At 37.1% G+C, this 20,015-nt stretch overlaps 1 protein-coding gene across 10 annotated transcripts in view; it reads right to left on the bottom strand.

Annotated features, from left to right (window-relative positions):
- DPH6 (diphthamine biosynthesis 6) overlaps window positions 1-20,015 on the bottom strand; it is a 456,227-nt gene that overhangs the window by 424,637 nt on the left and 11,575 nt on the right. For 9 of the 10 annotated variants that reach the window (XM_027083817.1, XM_027083818.1, XM_027083814.1 and 6 more), the window contains exon 3: window positions 15,100-15,293. The exons of the other annotated variant lie outside the window; for it this stretch is intronic. In XM_027083817.1, coding sequence (XP_026939618.1) covers window positions 15,100-15,293 — 194 coding nt within the window. The remainder of the gene's footprint in view (window positions 1-15,099; window positions 15,294-20,015) is intronic. 10 annotated transcript variants of the gene reach the window in all.

Raw genomic sequence — 20,015 nt, forward strand, 5'->3', positions numbered from 1 at the left:
GGTGTGTTTATCAAACTTGCTGTGAGCGCACAGTTCATTCAGAGTCCTGTAAACAATCGCCTGGCTGCCCACTTCCAAATGCATGTGAAAATCTTTGGGATTCAGAGCGTCATATTCAGCAAGCAAGGTCACTCTACTGATGCCCTGGAAATGGGAAATTAGGAAAACGTGGCAATCAGAGGTTTAGGGCTGACCAGAAAAAGCCCTGAGGCTGGCTCACCATCTTTCACCACCAGTCAGGCTGTCTCTGCCTATTCAGTATTAACACAACAGGGCTGCAAGTGAATGAAAAGAACCCCACACACCTAAGTGGGACATTGGCTTTCTTGTTTAGAAAATGATAGGCATTTGTCACAGAAGGAAAAAACAAACAAAAAAACAAACAAACAAACCCCTCAAACACAGCTTTCAAGAACCAGCTCTAAAAAGAAAAGAAAAACAGGCTCCTGATGAAGCTTCAGTAAAGGACCTGGGGAATGGCAACATCCTGTTGATTATCAGGTTTCCCTGACTCCTATACCATTCTGTGCATTTTAAGATGGAAGCCAAATCTTCAACAAAGAAGCTTCAAAAGCAATGCATGCTCATTAGAGGAAAGAATCAAAAATTCCAACGTGCAAAAATTACACCAATGCTCTTAATACTTTCCATATACAGACTTAAAAATTTATCCTTCAGATCTTTTTCTATGCATATATTTGTACAAATACTTTTACAAAAATGTAATTATACCATACAGAGTATTTGGTACTCCATTTCCTTCTCCTAATAATATATATATAGATATATTTCTGCAACTTCAGTATCCACTGTATGGATACACCATAATTTAGTTTGCCAGTCATTTCTAAATCTTTCAGTACAACTTTATTTCCTTAGAATATATCCCCCAAAGTGGAAGGGCTGGATAAAGAGACAGTGTATTTTTTGTTGTCTGATGAGTTCTGCCAAATTACCCTCAGAAAGGCTGAACCAATTTCTAGGGCTGTTGGCAGCACATAAAAGTACTCAATTCTCCAAAACCAGTATCATTTCTTAATCCTGCCCAAGTGATAGCTGCATTTTTGAGTTAGTGAGGTTGAACATTTTTTGGCTATTTGAATTTCTTTCTCTGTGAAATGCCTGTTCATATCCTTAGCCCATTTCTCTATTTGCAGACCAGCTTTTAAACATCCCAAGAAAAAGTGATGAAAAGAACTCATCAAATGCTACTTTACGGGATCACCAAAAAGAGATTATTTTAAAGACAAGACAGCAATTGTATGGACACTAAAACACCCTATTAGGATTGGTAACTGAACACGTAGTTATTTTACAACATATTATATTATAGAAGAAGACTTCCCAACCCACCTAAAAAGAAAAAGAAAAATTAAAAACTGAACTGGTTTAACAGATAACTAGTAAGAACCTGCTGTATAAAAATAGAATAAAATTCAAAAAAATAAAAACTGAACTGGTTTTGCAAATATTATTTCAATGAAGCTATCTTTGCTTTCCATAAATGCAGAAGCTATCACACCAAGGTGGCATCATCAGCAATGTTCTGTTGCTGTTGTTATCTTTTTGCTTTTCCGTTATTCCAGGAAAAAATTTGAATACAAAAAACTTTGAAGTACCTTATTAGCTACTTTGATAAGTCAAGGAAGGAGGCTGTAACTATAAATGATAGACAAGTTCCTCATGCTATTATCCTGGATCAAGTAATCAATAAAATGTGTCTTTCTTGAGAAAAGTACTAAATATAAGAAAAAAAATGAAAACTGCCCTCCTTCCCTAAAAAGTCCATTCAATTTAGGGCCTTTTCTCATAGAATCAAGAAACTGACAATGCAGCCAAATATACCAATTCCTAATTCATCTTCAGAACCAGGTTTAGATTAGAATGTAATTTCAAGCTACAGATCATGTCTTTTCTTTTTCAAACAGCCTAAAAACTTGAAAAGCTGTTACCTAAACCAGTGCTTCTCAAAAAAAGTTAAGGACCACTTTTTTAAAAAAGATTTCCAAACCTACAAAGACCAACACTTTTGTAAAATACAATTAAAATGAATTACAAAAGAAAAAATTAAAAAGATAAAAAACACAAGGCCAAATTTTTATTACTAGATTCAACAAATATAAAATTACTCTCAAATTACTATAAAAGTTTCTAAATACTTATCTTCAATTTCTATAAATAGCTGACCTTGCGCCAACAGCAAACACTTCTTGGACTAGCACCAGCCCCTAGACCATACTCTGAGTAGCAATAATCTAAAACTATTCTGAGAGCTTTGAAATGAGATGAGATCGCAGATGATAGATCATTTTAATCCAAGACATAGTAACTCCACCTCCCCTTATCAAACCACATACCTGCCCCTCTGTCTCACTGCTAATTCACACATGCCTTATTGGTCTATATATGTATTATATATGTATTGTTATATGGTAATATCTGCATGAATTAACACATATGTAATGCTGGGAGACAGCAGAACACAGTGATTAAAAGTACATGTTCTACTTTCTAGCTGTGTAACCTTGGACAAGTTACTTAACCTCTGTACCTCAATGACATATCTGTAACACAGGGATAATAAACCAGGGTTGAGGTAAGGATAAATTAGAATATAATGTGTAGAGATTAGAACAGTGCCTGGCAGGTAGTGCTACATGAACAATAGCAACTATAATTACAATAAGACAAAAATAATTGAAAAAAAATCACATGGCTCTGGGCTTTCTAACAATCAATATAAAGAGGAAACTAAAATGAGTTGTGTGATTTAGTGTTCATACAATAAAAACCGTCTTAATAGTTATAGTAAGGCAAACCACTATAAAGACTAAGTCCTGAGAGAAATTTCACCCTTGGATCGTTATAAAGTTGAACATGTAATATGGTGAAAATCTTCAACAGCATCCCTAGGGCAAATACACAATGACAAATTCTGCACACCTCTTATGGACAAGGCACCATGATGAACACTGCAGAGTATCCAAAGTTGAAAAACACAAAGTTGTGCCTTCAAGAGGCTATAAACTGACAAGGAAGATATAATACATATGCAAATAATGATGTAAAACAAGGCATAATGTAATAACAACCCAAAAGAGTAACTAAACACAACAGAAATTCAAAAAGAGAAAGCTACATTTGAGAAAATCAGGAACACTGCTTTTTGTATCCCTATCCTTTTCTCTTAGAACATAAAATCCAAAGGCTTATTAAGGACCATCCAGAACACACACAAGGTCCAAGCCTGTTGGCCCTTCTCTGGTCATCATTTCCTACCTGAAATTATAAGATGCTACTTTTCACTCTATTATTTTTGAGATCTTAATATTTTTCTTGAGAAATGCCTGACATCCCCATCTGCTCTCAGATGCTACCTCCGTAGTACTTTCCTCTTCACTCTTTGGAAGCCACAGAAGCTCCCTCTGATCTCGTAGCAAATAGCTCAGTGGACAATAGATTCCTAACCTGAGTAGTCATGTGTACCCCTAGGCTACAAGGCTTTCTGAAATTGATGGTTAAAATAGTAGTTCTTAAACTTTTGAAAAGAACAGATCACTGTGAGTCTATGATAAAAATTTGGACCTCTCCCCAGAAAAATTTACATTCACAAAAAATTTGCACAAAATTTCAGGGTTCAAAAACACCTCTCCCCTCTAAATTAAGAAATCATGTCTTAAAGTATCAAGTTATCTTGCACTGAAGTCCACTAGCCTGATTCTTACTAGCTTTCTGTGATCAAGCCCAGGTTATATGACCACTCAAAATCAGTACAACTTGCGTGAGGGTTAAGAAGTCACAAAAATGACTGTGAAACCAATAAAAATCATTAGAGGAGGGAAATTGTGAAAGGCTCAAAAGGGAAGACCACGGGTTATGTACAAAGTGATGATGATTCTTCCTCCTCTCCTCACCACCTTGCAAAATTAGTATGTAGGAAAGAATTCACAAGGGAACTGGTTTTAAGAGAGACCACAGACCACGTCAATGGCTCTAGAACTAATCTTATAGTAGGCAGCAAAGTATTTTGCACAAGGAAGGGAAAATAAATGTCTGATAAATAGTTCTGCCTCTTCTGATTTGTCTCTATTTTTATAGAAATCCATAGGGATCAATATTAGCTAAATTTTGTGAAGGTTAGATAGACTCAGATTAGTAAGTCTAATTTAACAACTGCTCATTCAGCACCTACTCTGTGCAAGTACACAAAGTGACCACATGCCTCAGCACCATAGATTCTATGAATAAGGGTAGGAAAATTCTGCTGGCATTGAAAGGTAAATTGCTCTTACATACAGGAGTGCACATAATTGTCCCATTTTACTGCCTCTGGACATTCTAAGGGCCATTTTTTAAATCTGTTAATTCTTTACATACTATTTCAAAAGTCAAAATTCTCTATATTTAGTTCATTAACCCTCCATGAAAGTCCTTGCTTAAGGCTTTTTACAAATGAGTTAATAGCAAATATACTGCTTTGATTTTAAAAATAAGCATAGTTTAATCCTAAAAGAACACGCCAAAATAATTTTTAATGGAAAAAAAAGCATCTATTAATAAGAACCTTTGTCATCTTTGGGTTCACTTCTTTATCTTCTTTTGAAACAATCCATGCCTCAGTTTACTCATATAGGAAACTAGACAGAAAACATTATTTCCACACATCTCTTGGAAGGTTGAACTATCTGGCTGAAAGAGTCTAAAAAAGACTCAGAGGGCCAAAAATTAAGGCAACAAATGTAGTAGAATAAATTCAATCCAATATATAATATAAATTTGCCCCCATTAAAACCTCTTTCACAATTTGAACGATTACCATTCTTTTTCTTCTCTGCATTAATGTACTAATAAAGTCAAGAGGAATTACACTCATCTCCATGCCAACTTGCAGCTACTACTTAATATTAATATACTAATGGAAATTTGTATGCGATGAAAAAATTGACTTTATTTAGCTGTACTGGATTATTTTGGAAGCTAGGGAATAAAGGAGAAAGAAAATCTGAGACTGACATGAAGTTGACAGGCTTTAAAAAAAAACTAACTTATACAGCATCTTTTTTTCTAGAAACTTAAAGAGGCTCTCATATATTTTCTCATTTATTCTCAAAACAGATAAAAAGGATAAAAGGAAGATATATCCAAATTTTACAGATGGAAAAACTGAATTCCAGAGGAGAACAGTTGAACACAATGCCTGTATAGTCCGTAAGAAATAAAAAAGAATGAAATACAATCCTTGCCCCTTGAAGTAATTATAACCTTTAAACAAAAACCCACAACAAAAACAAATTACACAACAAAACAGAGCCAGTAGCTCTGGATATCAAGATAAATTAAGTACTATAAGAGAAATACAATGTTACATGAAAGGTCCAGAGAAGAAGATATTACATTCAGTGGGGGCATATCAAGGACGACATCAAGAAGGAGATGCCATGTTAAAGAAGGAATTGGAGAGGAAATTCCTGAATTTATTCAGGAAACTGAATAAAACATAGCACTCAGCAGGAAAGACAAGGACTATATGGGGAAGAATGAGTTCTGACAATAGTCTAGTGCAGGTGGAACACAGGTTCTATGTGGGGGAATACTGGGAAAATATGAAAGATAAGATGAAGTCATATTGCAGAGCACCTAGGGGGTCAATGGTAAACAGCAAAGGTTTTTGATGAGTAGACAAATGTGACTGGATCTACACTCTAGAAAGACTAACCTGGCAGGAGTTTGCAGGATACGTTATAGAGTGTGAGAGAGTGGAGAAAGACCATGGTAATTTGAATCCCACCTACATGTATGACTATTATGTTAAAAGCATTAATATCATACATTGTACTTCCCTGTAGGTGCTTTTATTTAGAGTCAAGAAATATGATGGACTATTTTAGCTGACGTGTACTACATACAACCCTATGAAGAAAATGTAAAAGGACCATCAAGACAAACATTTATTAAGAGTTAATCTTGATTAAATGAACCCAGATTGATATGAAGCACCTTCTATACCATCCTATACCAGATTAAAGAGATGACAAAGATAGGGTGCTGCAAAATTGAGGATCACAATATTTGTAATAGATAGCTATTGTAATTCATTTCATTATCAACAGTGCCCAGTGAAAGCTGAGTAGATTAGCCATGGAACTGTCAGTTTACAAGGTACCTTACACAGACTCCTTGTCACTTTTTATTTAAATATTACCATCAAGCCCTATTAATCCACCTCTTCAATGTCCTCTTCAACTTTCCCACTGGTACTCCCCCAGTTCAGGTCCTCAGAACCTTTCAGCTAGCCGAGTATCTCAGTTTTCAATTTGAACTCCTCATCTCCAGAATTCCATTTCCCTAATCCATTTCTTACATTATTAGTGGTTCACGCTAATGACCTTCAACCATATAATTCTATGTCATTTCTTTTGCAAAATCCTTCAAGGTAGTGGTTTTCAAACTTGTTTGACCGTGACAATTTGTTTAACAGTAAGAAACACATATATACATGTAATGTTAACAGCCTAGCATGCACACACACGCGCGTGCATGTTTCCCAAAATAATAATTAATCTTACTACATACACTTCATTTTGATGTTTTCTATTTTATTCTAGCCTCTTTCATTTAAAGGAAAAAAATGTGACCACTAAACTGAGTTTGGAAAATACCGCCTTAGGGACTCTTCACTGCCTGAACTTGGTCTAAAATTTAAGACAGTCTTTTTTGTGGCTTCAACCTACCTTTTCAGACTTATTTCCCACTACTCCTTGAACTCTTGAGCTCTAGCCAAGAGCTAGGCTCTAGCCTAATATATCTCATGATTTCCTGCTTCCATGACTGTGGCTAAACTATGCCCTAAACTTGCAACATTCTCTTGGTCATTTTCCATGCCTGCCTTTGTCAAAATTGAAACAACCTTTAAGGATATCAAATGTAACTTCCCCTGTAAAACCTCTCCTGATTCCCCAACACGGGACTTTTTTCTCCTCTGAATCCCCAAGCCTATTAAATGCACACTCTAATGGCAACTCTACATTATATTAGTTTCTTTGTGTATGTGTCTTACCTCATTAGGCTCTGTGAAGGCAGAGACTATATCTTGTACATTTCTTTACTCTACAGTAGTGGTACATTATAAGCATCCAATTAATGTTTGCAAAATGAAAGACATAAAAGTCTCTAAATGGTAGTAGTATAGGTTAAAGTTAACAGGAAAAGTCAAGGTCAACTAACACATCCCTTTAATTCACTCAATTTTTTCACATGTCACAGAACAAGCCCCTATTAAATCATTTCTTACCAATAAAAAAGATAAGCTCTAAATATTTATTGATATTATCATTGATTTTATGGCTACTTTATGATTAAGGCACTACAAACTTGCTGAATGAAGACATTCCTTACTTAAAAGGGAAAGTTGACATAAAAAGTTCAGTTCAAGACCTATCATATTATTGTGTGACCACCAATAAAGTCCTATGTAACAAAAAATGTAAAGATAACAATATAGGAATAAAGTAATTTATACTTATAAATCTTTGTAATGTGTTCTCAGTCATTTAATAGTGAACATAACAAAGACATGGTAAACAACAGGTCTAGAAATGAAATAATAGACTGTAGGACAGAAACATACATGTAGCATCTTAGACAACACAACTCCAGAAGTAGACATTAACAAAAGGTTTCTTAAAAAATAAATAGTAGCATAGTCCAAAAAGTTAATAGGACACAAACATCAGAGGTTGAAAAGCATAAAAGCAAGAAATTTGAAAGACAAGACAAACATACCCAACATACTTTAAAATATATAGAGTAGATGATAAGATAGAAAGAAATCTATAATTCGTAGAAGAAAGGAATACAAGGACATAAAAATTAGTCAGTTGGTAAATTTATAGAGAGGCAATGAATCAGGCAAAAGATAAAAAGAAAGAGTATATAAGTGCATGTGTAATATACACACACATTCATTGATACTAAGTGGAGAAAGTTCAAAGTTGAGGAGACAGAACGATAGTTTTGCTAGAATGAAGGAGTCATGTTTTCCAGGCTTTAGGGGAAATCTATAGATGAAGACTCTAGACCTGTGATAAGTTTACAAACTGTAATAATTGATGAGTATGATCCAACATTTTATTTCCAGACAGATCATCCATCATGTACTTTCTCATGCATAGTTGACTTTACCATTAAAAGGGCCAGAGATGGCACAGCCTCAATAAAGCCACACCTGGGAGTCAAAATGACACTGGCCTGTGCTAATTCAGAGTTTTCCTATTTGGAGTCCAGAATCAATACTAGCAAAGCATTTCTTGTGCCAAGGGACTAGGCTTAATGTCCAAAATCTTGGGAACCAACAGGACTTGAGGCAAGCTGTGCAATGTTGAAGAGCCAGAAGCAATCTGTACAGGACTATGGGCCTGTTTAATTAGCTCTATGGGTTCTTCCTGAAAATCTTAAGGCCACCTTATATGTGCCTCCTGCTCTAAACCCTTTGGATTTGCCTCAAGCCACCCAATTATCTAGGGTTTTTCCCTGAGATTCAAAGTGAAAAGAGATCCACAAAGTAATTTTCCACCATAATAAGCAGGTTTTCTAAGGTATATATACGAAAAATAACTTGAAAAAGTGTCTGCTTAGCATTTTTATAAAACATTCTGCAGCTGGAAATTATTCTTGGTACACTTAGTGGTGACATTGCCAAATCTGAAAGGACACCCTATTTTGAAAAGTTTCACTATGATGAAAAACAGTTTCACTTCTATTTAAGCTTCTAAATGAAAAAAACAAAAATAAAATGAATTTGCCAATGGTTTTACATCATATTTTTAAACAATGTTGTGGCTCCCCTGCATTAGATAAATTATTATATAAAAATAATTTGTTAAATTTTGGACTAATTTGTTCAACTATCCTTTAAAAGTCATCCATATGGCAGGAACATAGCTGGACACTAGAGATATAAAAATGAAGAGTACTGAGATTGTCTTTGAGGGCCTCACAGTCTAGCAAGAGACAATCATAAAAACAATCCTAGTATTGATAAAATCCTAAGAAGCACAGTAGAGGTATGGACAAGCTGCCAAGGAAGAGACAGGAAGGTGAATTAGAGCCTATTCCATAGAAGGGTATGAAGCAACAAGAGATTCTTCAGGAGAACAAACAGATAAAGGCGTAGAAAAGCACAGGCAAAGACTCAGATATGAAAAAGCAATCTCCTGGAAACCTAATTAGTTCATTATAACTCAAACCCAGAAGCTTGTGTGGGAATGGCAGGATCAGGATTAGACAGGTAGGCTTGCAAGGGCCTCTTCCTAAAGAGTCTTTTTTTGCCAGGCTACTGTGTTTGGACTTTATCTTAAGGGTGGGTTATTTAAGTATGTATGCAGATCAGCTGATGACAATGTGGTAGCAAGGCTGGAGGGTGCACAAGGCAATATTGAAGGCAAGTGGGCCAGTTAGAAGACTTGCACAGTATAGATAAAGAAACCATTTACGGTGGGAATGAAGTCAAAGGGTCAACTTCCGAAGTCATAGAAGTAATATCAAAAGGTCTTGTAGATCAAATGGTTATGGTTGGGGTGGGAGGCAACTGAGAGAAAGTGGAAGTCTGGTAGTGAGGTCCCAGGTTAGACTTAGGTGATGGGGTAAATGACGATGTTTTCAACTAAGAGGGAAATACAGAAAAGGGAGCAAGTTTGTGCAGAAAGATAATGAATAAGTTTTGAACTTGTTGAGTTTACCATGCCTACAGGATATTGAGGGGAGAAATCATGAGCAACTGAATATATAGGTCCTAGAGTATAAGCTTACTGTTGTAGCTCCAGTGGTCAACTATTTTTGAAAGAAGCCAAGAAGGAAGGAAGACAGGGAGGGAGGAAAGAAAAGAAGGGGGGAAGGGTGGGGAGAAAAGGAAGATCTCAAAAGAACCATTTAGAATGGTTCTCAAGTTTGTAAGCAGTTGGAACCTATTTATTCTCAGGAAACTTGTTACTCTTTACCCTCTGCCACAGTTCAGCCTTCTACCGGCCACAGCCTGCTTTATATTTGGAGACCTACCCTTCCAACAGTGGGTTCTGTTCTTCCCACAGATCCACAGTAGATGTGGTTATAGCAATCACGACTCAGTCTCTTGCTCCACGAATGGCACAGGATCTAGGCCTGTCCAATCAAATGAAATCATTTTCTCCCAACAACAACGCGTTCATGGATGATACATGTCAGGCCACTGAGTGACAATGAAGCATAAGTGGATTTTCCCTCTAGCTATTTAAGATTAGAGCTTTTCCTACTAGGTAGGAAAATGTAACTGTGAACCATCTTCTAACTACAAGGGTCCAGACTGAGAATAGAATCAAAAGAAAAGAAAGGCAAGAGATAAAAACAGCCCAGCAGGCGGGTTGGTCACATAGTTTGTATCCTGTTTCTAATCTACTTGAAGCTAAACTTATCTTTAGGTCATTGTCAGTAAATTCTCTTTTTATTTAAACTAGCTTGAACATTACTTTCTGCTCCTTATAATCAAAAGAGTTCTGACCAATACAAAGAGTAAAGTAGCAATTGATGTTTTCTAAAAATTTTAAATTAATATCCAGTTTTAAAAAATAAGTTTTTCACAAGCCTGTCTATCAATAGTAAATATTCTATCTAAAAAAGAAAAAAGATCATTATTCACTTATTGTTGTATTCAAATTACAAGTGTCCACTAGGTAACCTAACATCATCAATACCAAGATAAAATGCCTAATGCAAAAAGGAACATGAAAGAAGAAAAGTACCAAAGATTAGAAGAGGAAGACTGAAATTGAATACTCAACTTAGGGAAGAATATTAAATGAATTCCATTGTAATGAAATTAAGACATATTTCTGGATCAAGAGATTCCATTAAAATGAAAACAAAGTTATAATCTCCAAAAAACAAAGAAAACGGGGGAGACACCAATGGAAAAGGAATTTCATTTAGTTTTCTTGAGTCAGAAAGCAGAAGAATAAGGAACGACAACTGATAAATCAACAGAGGAAGCTGTAACCTACTGTTTGTATGGAAGAGAAGAAAGCCAAGAAAGGAACCAAACGAGGCCACATTATTCTGAACTCTAGGTATAACAAGGATGAAATGTGAGGCTGGAAAAACTCTAATGTCAAAAGCGTTCACAGTCAGCTTTCCTCTTGCCTTATGCTTAGATATGAACAAGTAACCGAGACATTTGAGAAAAGCCTACAGCATGAAAGAGAAAGAAACAGGAGAAAAAAAACCCAAAGAAAACATGAATATTTTAGGGAATGAAAGATAATGTTTAAATCTCTAATCTGTACTTTAAAATGGATGTAGGGACGTTATATCTGTAGAAGAAAAAACAGATTGTTATTAAAAAAGGAACAACCAATAAACAAGTTCTTGGCTACTGAAAATATGATTGCTAAAATAAAAAGAAAATTTCAACAAGAAAGCAGGTCATTTAAAGTGGAAACCTCACAGAATGTACAACAAAAAGATACAGAGATGGAAAGTATGTGAAAAAAGACAAGAGACATGAAAATTCAATCTGGGAGATTTAAAGTCTGACCAGTGAGGGTACCAGCAAAAGGGAATAAAGAAAGTCAAAGGGGGTAAATCATCAAACAAATAATGGAAGAGCATTTTGCAGAGCCATCCTCACACTGCAATTCTATTGACTCTGCCATGTTTTGTGTGTCATATTTGACAGCATATTCTCTTCCCTGCCACCCCCCAAAAAAAGCCACAACAGTTCTAGGTCTCATATCCACACATCCCTCTGCACAGGAGAAATACCTTATCTTCTGCCAACAATCCATCATCTTAGGCTTCATTCTATTCGGTACAATGCAGGTTAACAAAACCATCCCTGACCTAATGGCTACAGCCAGAATGCCATGTTGTGACTGGCTTTCACCTGCATTAATGCCACCCTAAACCATCATTAAGAGAAAGACGACAGAGATATGCTGCTACTCAATAGGAAGTTGCAGAAGGGATACAGGGGAAACAACCTTCAATTTCCAGTGCACTGTTATGACATTTCAGCATGTCAAACATAAAGACACAATCATAAAAGATAACAGAGAAGAAAAACAAGTCAGCTGGGGCTTCCCTGGTGGTGCAGTGGTTAAGAATTCACCTGCCAATGCAGGGGACACAGGTTCGAGTTCTGGTCCGGGAAGAACTCACGTGCCGCAGAGCAACTGAGCCCGTGCACCACAACTACTGAGCCCCTGTGCCACAACTACTGAAGCCCGCATGCCTAGAGCCTGTGCTCTGCAACAGGAGAAGCCACCACAATGAGAAGCCCGCGTACCACAATGAAGAGTAGCCCTTGCTCGACGCAACTAAAGAAAACCTGTGTGCAGCAACGAAGACACAACGCAGACAAAAATTAATTAATTAATTAATTTTAAAAAACAGTCAGCTAAAAAGGAACAAATATCATATTAGCATCAAACTTCTCACTGGCAAAATGCTAGGGGACAATGGAGCAATGCCTTCAATGATTTGAGGAAAAATAACCTTCATTCTAAAATATTAAATTCAACCAATTTATCAATCAAATATGAGGGCAGAATAAGAATATTTTCAAAATCCAAGGATTTGAAAGTAATTTCTCTAAGGAAGTCTCTTAATGATGGATTCCACTGAAATTAGGGAATAAACCAAGAAAGAGGGCGATATGAGATCCAGTAAGAAGTGGCTCCCAACAGGTGGAGAAAGAAAGAATACATGATCCCTAAACATATTCTCCATAGAGATATGATGTTTAGATGTATCCTTCAGTAACTCTTTCATTGCTTTATGTGAATTAAAAGGAAAACACCCACACAATTTGAAAATTACTATATTTTCAGGAAATAATACAAGTTATCTATATATCAAACTAATCCAGATGAGAACAAAAATGACATTTTAATATTAAAGAAATTCTAAAGAATAAAAGACTAGCTATATCATAACCAGATATTTTGAAAACAGCTTGATATAAATATATACATATATATACCTGTCATAATTACCTGACAATCTATGAGACATAAAGGCTTATTGTATTTCTATTAGTTTTCATGACTCCTAGAAAATAGTTAGGAAACTTTTAATTCTGTAAATTCTTCCAAGTCTTTCTACTTATTTTCAGCAATTAGTCAATTAAACTCTTTGCAAAAACAAGTACCTCCTACTCAAAAATTAGCTCTAATATTTGGGGGGGAAAAAGAGTTTTACAAAAACAAAAGACTGACATACATATGAAAGTCACAAAACTGCAACCTGTTATAAATGAATGCTTAAAATGAAAATGAATCTAAATGCTTTCAATTCTTCATTAATATTCAAAGGATTAAAAAAATGCAATTCCATCTTTTCCTTAGAACAAGTGAAGTCTAACTTGAAGAATTATAGCTCCTCTCAATTCGTTTTTTCCATAATTACTCAATTATTCATTAGAATATGTAAGACCTCTATTGGAATCTTTGCACCGTGTTTTATAAATGGATTTAACTATAAAAGCCTGGTTATACAATCTCTTCCATAAAAGCAATATATTTCCAATATTTATGTCCTTAAAATATCCTATAATAAAATTAATATTTTTGCACAGGAAAAGAAGGAACTATTTAGTCCCTGACAACCTGATAACATCTCTTTCAGCTATAGTTATAATTATCATGTAGGAACTTCCAAAGCAGAAGTTGTCAAGATTTAACATTAGCATTAATTTATGTCGTAACTGACGGTTACTATAAAGATAATGGCAAAGCATCCATTTCTCCAAAGACAGCATGGATTGAAAGGGAAATTTCTTCTTAATTACTACTAATCAGCCCATTTTTAATTAAATTGATTAGTAATTTATTATCTTCCCCTTTCTCGGAAGCCTGTTATTATCATGTAGTTTCTCCAAAGTTATCAGTTACCAGGGATTTTTAAGCAATCCAATTACCTCTAGTGTTGAGTCCCACCATTCTATAATATTGGTTTATGCTAAAAACTTAATACACAGTTTCTCTGTACCCTGAGAAAGAAATTTTGAAAATGCAGAATTTGCGCTCAGTATTTCACACCTCAAAGTGAATGCTGTCAAGGTTTTAGTTGTGCACATGGGAAGAAGTGAAAACTTCTTTTATGCCTTCCCCTTTGTTTGATAATCAAAATAGTTGTTATTAGCATGTACATCCCCAGAGGGAAGAAATCAGGTCCCTGTGATTTCCTTTGAAAAGTATCTACTTCTTATGCCATCCATAACTAGACAGTAAATTATGTAACAATTCTAAGTGTTTTCCCTACCAGTTTCTTTTTTAAGTAACTGACTATCAATGAGAATGAAAAGATAAAAGATAACTGCTTAATATAAAAGGATCTCTATTAATTAACATTTACTAAGTATAGTACTTACTAGATATATGAGTCTCATACTTTCTCTCCTAAATTTTCTGTCTAGAGAAATTAATAATGAATGCACATTGACTGCCAAACTCTTATATATAGGGACTTAAGTATTTAATTCATACCTCTTACTAACTTAAAGTAAGGCTCAGTCTCTCCCTTTCTTTAGGTCTATTTAAATTTCACCATATCAGAAAGGTCTTGCTTAACCACACCCTGCCATAACTCGTGATCACCTTGACTCTGCTTCATACTTCTTCATAGAACTCTTCACCACCAAGCATATAATTTGTTTGCTTATTGTCTGACTCCTTCTACTGGAAAGTAAGCTCCAACAAAACAGGACTTAGTTTGGTCTGTTCATTGCCCTATTCTCAGTGCCTAGAACTATATATAACAAGCACATAGTAGGCATTCAAAAAGTACTTGCTAAAAACATGACTGAAAGGTCATCAGCTCCAAAATCCTAAGGAGAACTTAATTAAATATCATTTGATAGTTATGGGTGCCAGACTACACCAAAAGTTCTGTTTTTAAATACTATGTAATATAAAGGCATAGTAATAGTTTTCTAACCAAAAAGACAAAATATCCTTTCATAGGACAGTTGGGCTACTAGCAGTTGTAAATTATTTATTACTAAATAATTCAGTAAATGTAATTTACTGAATTACACACTAAATTCAGTAAAGGTAATTAGTCACTGCATACCTTAACAAGTTTCAAAAGCTCATAAAGATCTTCAACCTCATCACCTTCACATTTGGTGTACACTCGTCCTGTATCCATGCTCTTTCCTCTTATGGTGCGGCGATAGAGGGGAAGAGCCATTGCTTCTGCATACAAATCAATGGCGTGATGACCCACTGTCTGATACATGTAGCTATCCAGTTCATCTGACCCCACTGCAACAATTAAAGTGGAAATAATCAGTCAAACAGAGTGAAAGAGAGTGGATTTGAAAGTCCACTGAAGTTTTACTGCTTGGAGAGCAGTCAACACAGTAAAAGCTTACTACACTATATCTCTCTTCAGTTATTAAATGAAATAAAATATATAAGAGCTGCACATTTGTTCAAGCTGCATCCAGTTCACATCAGCTCTGGTCATTTCTACCGCAATTAGAAATACAAGTATATATAAATTTTTGAAACTATATATAGAACGTTTAAAGGGAAGAGTAATGTATAAAGCAAATTTTGAATAGTTTATTCGATTAAAGATTTTATTACATAAATATATTTTCAAATCATTCAAAGTTATTCATGAAGTCACCTAGAGTTGTAGAAGAAACTCTTAATTAAATACGTACTTAGGAGAGGGGGAAGATAGTGGAAGAGTAAGACACGGAGATCACCTTCCTCCCCACAGATATACCAGAAATACATCTACACGTGGAACAACTCCTACAGAACACCTACTGAATGCTGGCAGAAGATCTCAGACCTCCCAAAAGGCAAGAAACTGCCCACGTACATGGGTAGGGAAAAAGAAAAAAGGAAAAACAGAGACAAAAGAATAGAGATGGGACCTGCACCAGTGGGAGGGAGCTGTGAAGGAGGAAAGGTTTCCACACACTAGGAAGCCCCTTCGTGGGCGGAGACTGTGGGTGGCGGAGGGGGCTAAGCTTCGGAGCCATGGAGGAGAGCACAGCAACAGGGGTGCGAGGGCAAAGAGGTGAGCAAAGCGGAGAGATTCCCGCACAGGGGGTCAGGGCCGACCGGCACTCACCAGGCCGAGAGGTTTGTCTGCTCACCCGCCGGGGCAGGCGGGGCTGGGAGCTGAGGCTCTGGCTTCAGTCGGAGAGCAGGGAGAGCACTGGGGTTCACAGCATGAACACAGCCTGCAGGGGGTTAGTGCACCACGGCTAGCCGGGAGGGAGTCCGGGGAAAAGTTTGGACCTGCCGAAGAGGCAAGAGACTTTTTCTTCCCTCTTTGTTTCCTGGTATGCGAGGAGAGGGGATTAAGAGCGCTGCTTAAAGGAGCTCCAAAGATGGGCGCGAGCCGCGGCTAACAGCGTGGACCCCAAAGACGGGCATGAGACGCTAAGGCTGCTGCTGCCGCCACCAACAAGCCTGTGTGCGAGCACAGGTCACTATCCACACCTCCCTTCCCGGGAGCCTGTGCAGACCGCCACCACCAGGGTCCCGTGATCCAGTGACAACTTCCCCGGGAGAACGCACAGCGCGCCTCAGGCTGGTGCAATGTCCTGCTGGCCTCTGCCGCCGCAGGCTGGCGCCGCATCCGCACCCCTCCCCCGCCCCCCGGCCTGAGTGAGCCAGAGCCCCCGAAGCAGCTGCTCCTTTAATCCCGTCATGTCTGAGCGAAAAACAGATGCCCTGCGCCAACCTACATGCAGCGGCAGGGCCAAATCGAAAGCTGAGCCCCGGGAACTATGCAAACAAAGAAGAGAAACGGAAATCTCTCCCAGCAGCCTCAGAAGCAGCGGATTAAAGCTCCACAATCAACTTGATGTACCCTGCATCTGTTAATACCTGAATAGACAATGAATCATACCAAATTGAGGAGGTGGACTTTGAGAGCAAGATTTATTATTTTTTCCCCTTTTCCTCTTTTTCTGGGTGTGTATGTATATGCTTCTGTGTGAGATTTTGCCTGTATAGCTTTGCTTCCACCATTTGTCCTAGGGTTCTATCCATCTGTTTTTCTTTTTCCTTTAAAAAAATTTTTTTCTTAATAATTACTTTTTATTTCAATAAGTTTTTTTATTTTATCTTATTTTATTTTATTAGATCCTCTTTCTTTCTTTCTTATTTTCTTTCTACTTTTTCTCCCTTTTATTCTGAGCCGTGTGGATGAAAGGCTCTTGGTGCTGCAGCCAGGAGTCAGTGTTGTGCCTCTGAGGTGGGAGACACAACTTCAGGACACTGGTCCACAAGAGACCTCCCAGCTCCACATAATATCAAATGGCGAAAATCTCCCAGAGATCTCAATCTCAACACTAGCACCCAGCTTCACGCAACGACCAGCAAGCTACAGTGCTGGACACCCTATGCCAAACAACTAGAAAGACAGGAACACAACCCCATGCATTAGCAGAGAGGCTGCCTAAAATCATAATAAGTCCACAGACACCCCAAAACACATCACCAGACGTGGACTTCCCGACCAGAAAGACAAGATCCAGCCTCATCCACCAGAACACAGGCACTAGTCCCCTCCACCAGGAAGCGTACATAACCCACTGAACCAACTTCAACCACTGGGGACAGACACCAAAAACAACGGGAACTACGAACATGCAGCCTGCAAAAAGGAGACCCGAAACACAGTAAGATAAGCAAAATGAGAAGACAGAAAAACACACAGCAGATAAAGGAGCAAGATGAAAACCCACCAGACCTAACAAATGAAGAGGAAATAGGCAGTCTACCTGAAAAAGAATTCAGAATAATGATAGTAAAGATGATCCAAAAATCTTGGAAATAGAATAGAGAAAATGCAAGAAACATTTAACAAGGACCTAGAAGAACTAAAGATGAAACAAGCAATGATGAACAACACAATAAATGAAATTAAAAATACTCTAGATGGGATCAATAGCAGAATAACTGGGGCAGAAGAACGGATAAGTGACCTGGAAGATAAAATAGTGGAAATAACTACTGCAGAGCAGAATAAAGAATAAAAAAAAAAAGAATGAAAAGAACTAAGGACAGTCTCAGAGACCTCTGGGACAACATTAAATGCACCAACATTTGAATTATAGGGGTTCCAGAAGAAGAAGAGAAAAAGAAAGGGACTGAGAAAATATTTGAAGAGATTATAGTTGAAAACTTCCCTAATATGGGAAAGGAAATAGTTAATCAAGTCCAGGAAGCACAGAGAGTCCCATACAGGATAAATCCAAGGAGAAACACGCCAAGACACATATTAATCAAACTGTCAAAAATTAAATACAAAGAAAACATAATAAAAGCAGCAAGGGAAAAACAACAAATAACACACAAGGGAATCCCCATAAGGTTAACAGCTGATCTTTCAGCAGAAACTCTGCAAGCCAGAAGGGACTGGCAGGACATATTTAAAGTGATGAAAGAGAAAAACCTGCAACCAAGATTACTCTACCCAGCAAGGATCTCATTCAGATTTGATGGAGAAATTAAAACCTTTACAGACAAGCAAAAGCTGAGAGAGTTCAGCACCACCAAACCAGCTTTACAAAAACTGCTAAAGGAACTTCTCTAGGCAAGAAACACAAGAGAAGGAAAAGACCTACAATAACAAACCCAAAACAATTAAGAAAATGGGAATAGGAACACACATATCGATAATTACCTTAATTGTAAATGGATTAAATGCTCCCACCAAAAGACAGAGACTGGCTGAATGGATACAAAAACAAGACCCATATATTTGCTGTCTACAAGAGAACCACTTCAGACCTAGAGACACATACAGACTGAAAGTAATGGGATGGAACAAGCTATTCCATGCAAATGGAAACCAAAAGAAAGCTGGAGTAGCAATTCTCATATCAGACAAAGTAGACTTTAAAATAAAGACTATTACAAGAGACAAAGAAGAACACTACATAATGATCAAGGGATCAATCCAAGAAGAAGATATAAAAATTGTAAATATTTATGCACCCAACATAGGAGCACCTCAATACATAAGGCAAATACTAACAGCCATAAAAGGGGAAATCCAGTCACACATTCATAGTAGGGGACTTTAACACCCCACTTTCACCAATGGACAGATCACCCAAAATGAAAATAAATAAGGAAACACAAGCTTTAAATGATACATTAAACAAGATTGACTTAATTGATATTTATAGGACATTCCACCCCAAAACAACAGAATACACATTTTTCTCAAGTGCTCATGGAACATTCTCCAGGATAGATCATATCTTGGGTCACACATCAAGCCTTGGTAAATTTAAGAAAATTGAAATTGTATCAGGTATCTTTTCCAACCACAACTCTATGAGACTAGATATTACAGGAAAAGATCTGTAAAAAATACAAACACATGGAGGCTAAACAATAAACTACTTAATAACGAAGTGATCACTGAAGAAATCAAAGAGGAAATCAAAAAATACCTAGAAAAAAATGACAATAGAGACACGATGACCCAAAACCTATGGGATGCAGCAAAAGCAGTTCTAAGAGGGAAGTTCATAGCAATACAGTCCTACCTTAAGAAACAGGAAACACCTCGAATAAACAACCTAACGTTGCACCTAAAGCAATTAGAGAAAGTAGAACAAAAAAACCCCAAAGTTAGCAGAAGGAAAGAAATCATAAAGATCAGATCACAAATAAATGAAAAAGAAATGAAGGAAACAATAGCAAAGATCAATAAAACTAAAAGCTGGTTCTTTGAGAAGATAACCAAAATTGATAAACCATTAGCCACACTCATCAAGAAATAAAGGGAGGGGCTTCCCTGGTGGCGCAGTGGTTGAGAGTCCACCTGCTGATGCAGGGGACGCAGGTTTGTGCCCTGGGCCAGGAAGATCCCACATGGCACGGAGCGGCTGGGCCCGTGAGTCATGCCGCTGAGCCTGCGCGTCCGGAGCCTGTGCTCCGCAATGGGAGAGGCCACAACAGTGAGAGGCCGGCGTACCGCAAAAAAAAAAAAAAAAAAAA

Source organism: Aethalodelphis obliquidens, unplaced genomic scaffold (genome assembly GCF_003676395.1).
Source record: "Aethalodelphis obliquidens isolate GAN/ISIS:26980383/991018 unplaced genomic scaffold, ASM367639v1 scaffold51, whole genome shotgun sequence".
NCBI classification, from domain to species: Eukaryota; Metazoa; Chordata; class Mammalia; order Artiodactyla; family Delphinidae; genus Aethalodelphis; species Aethalodelphis obliquidens.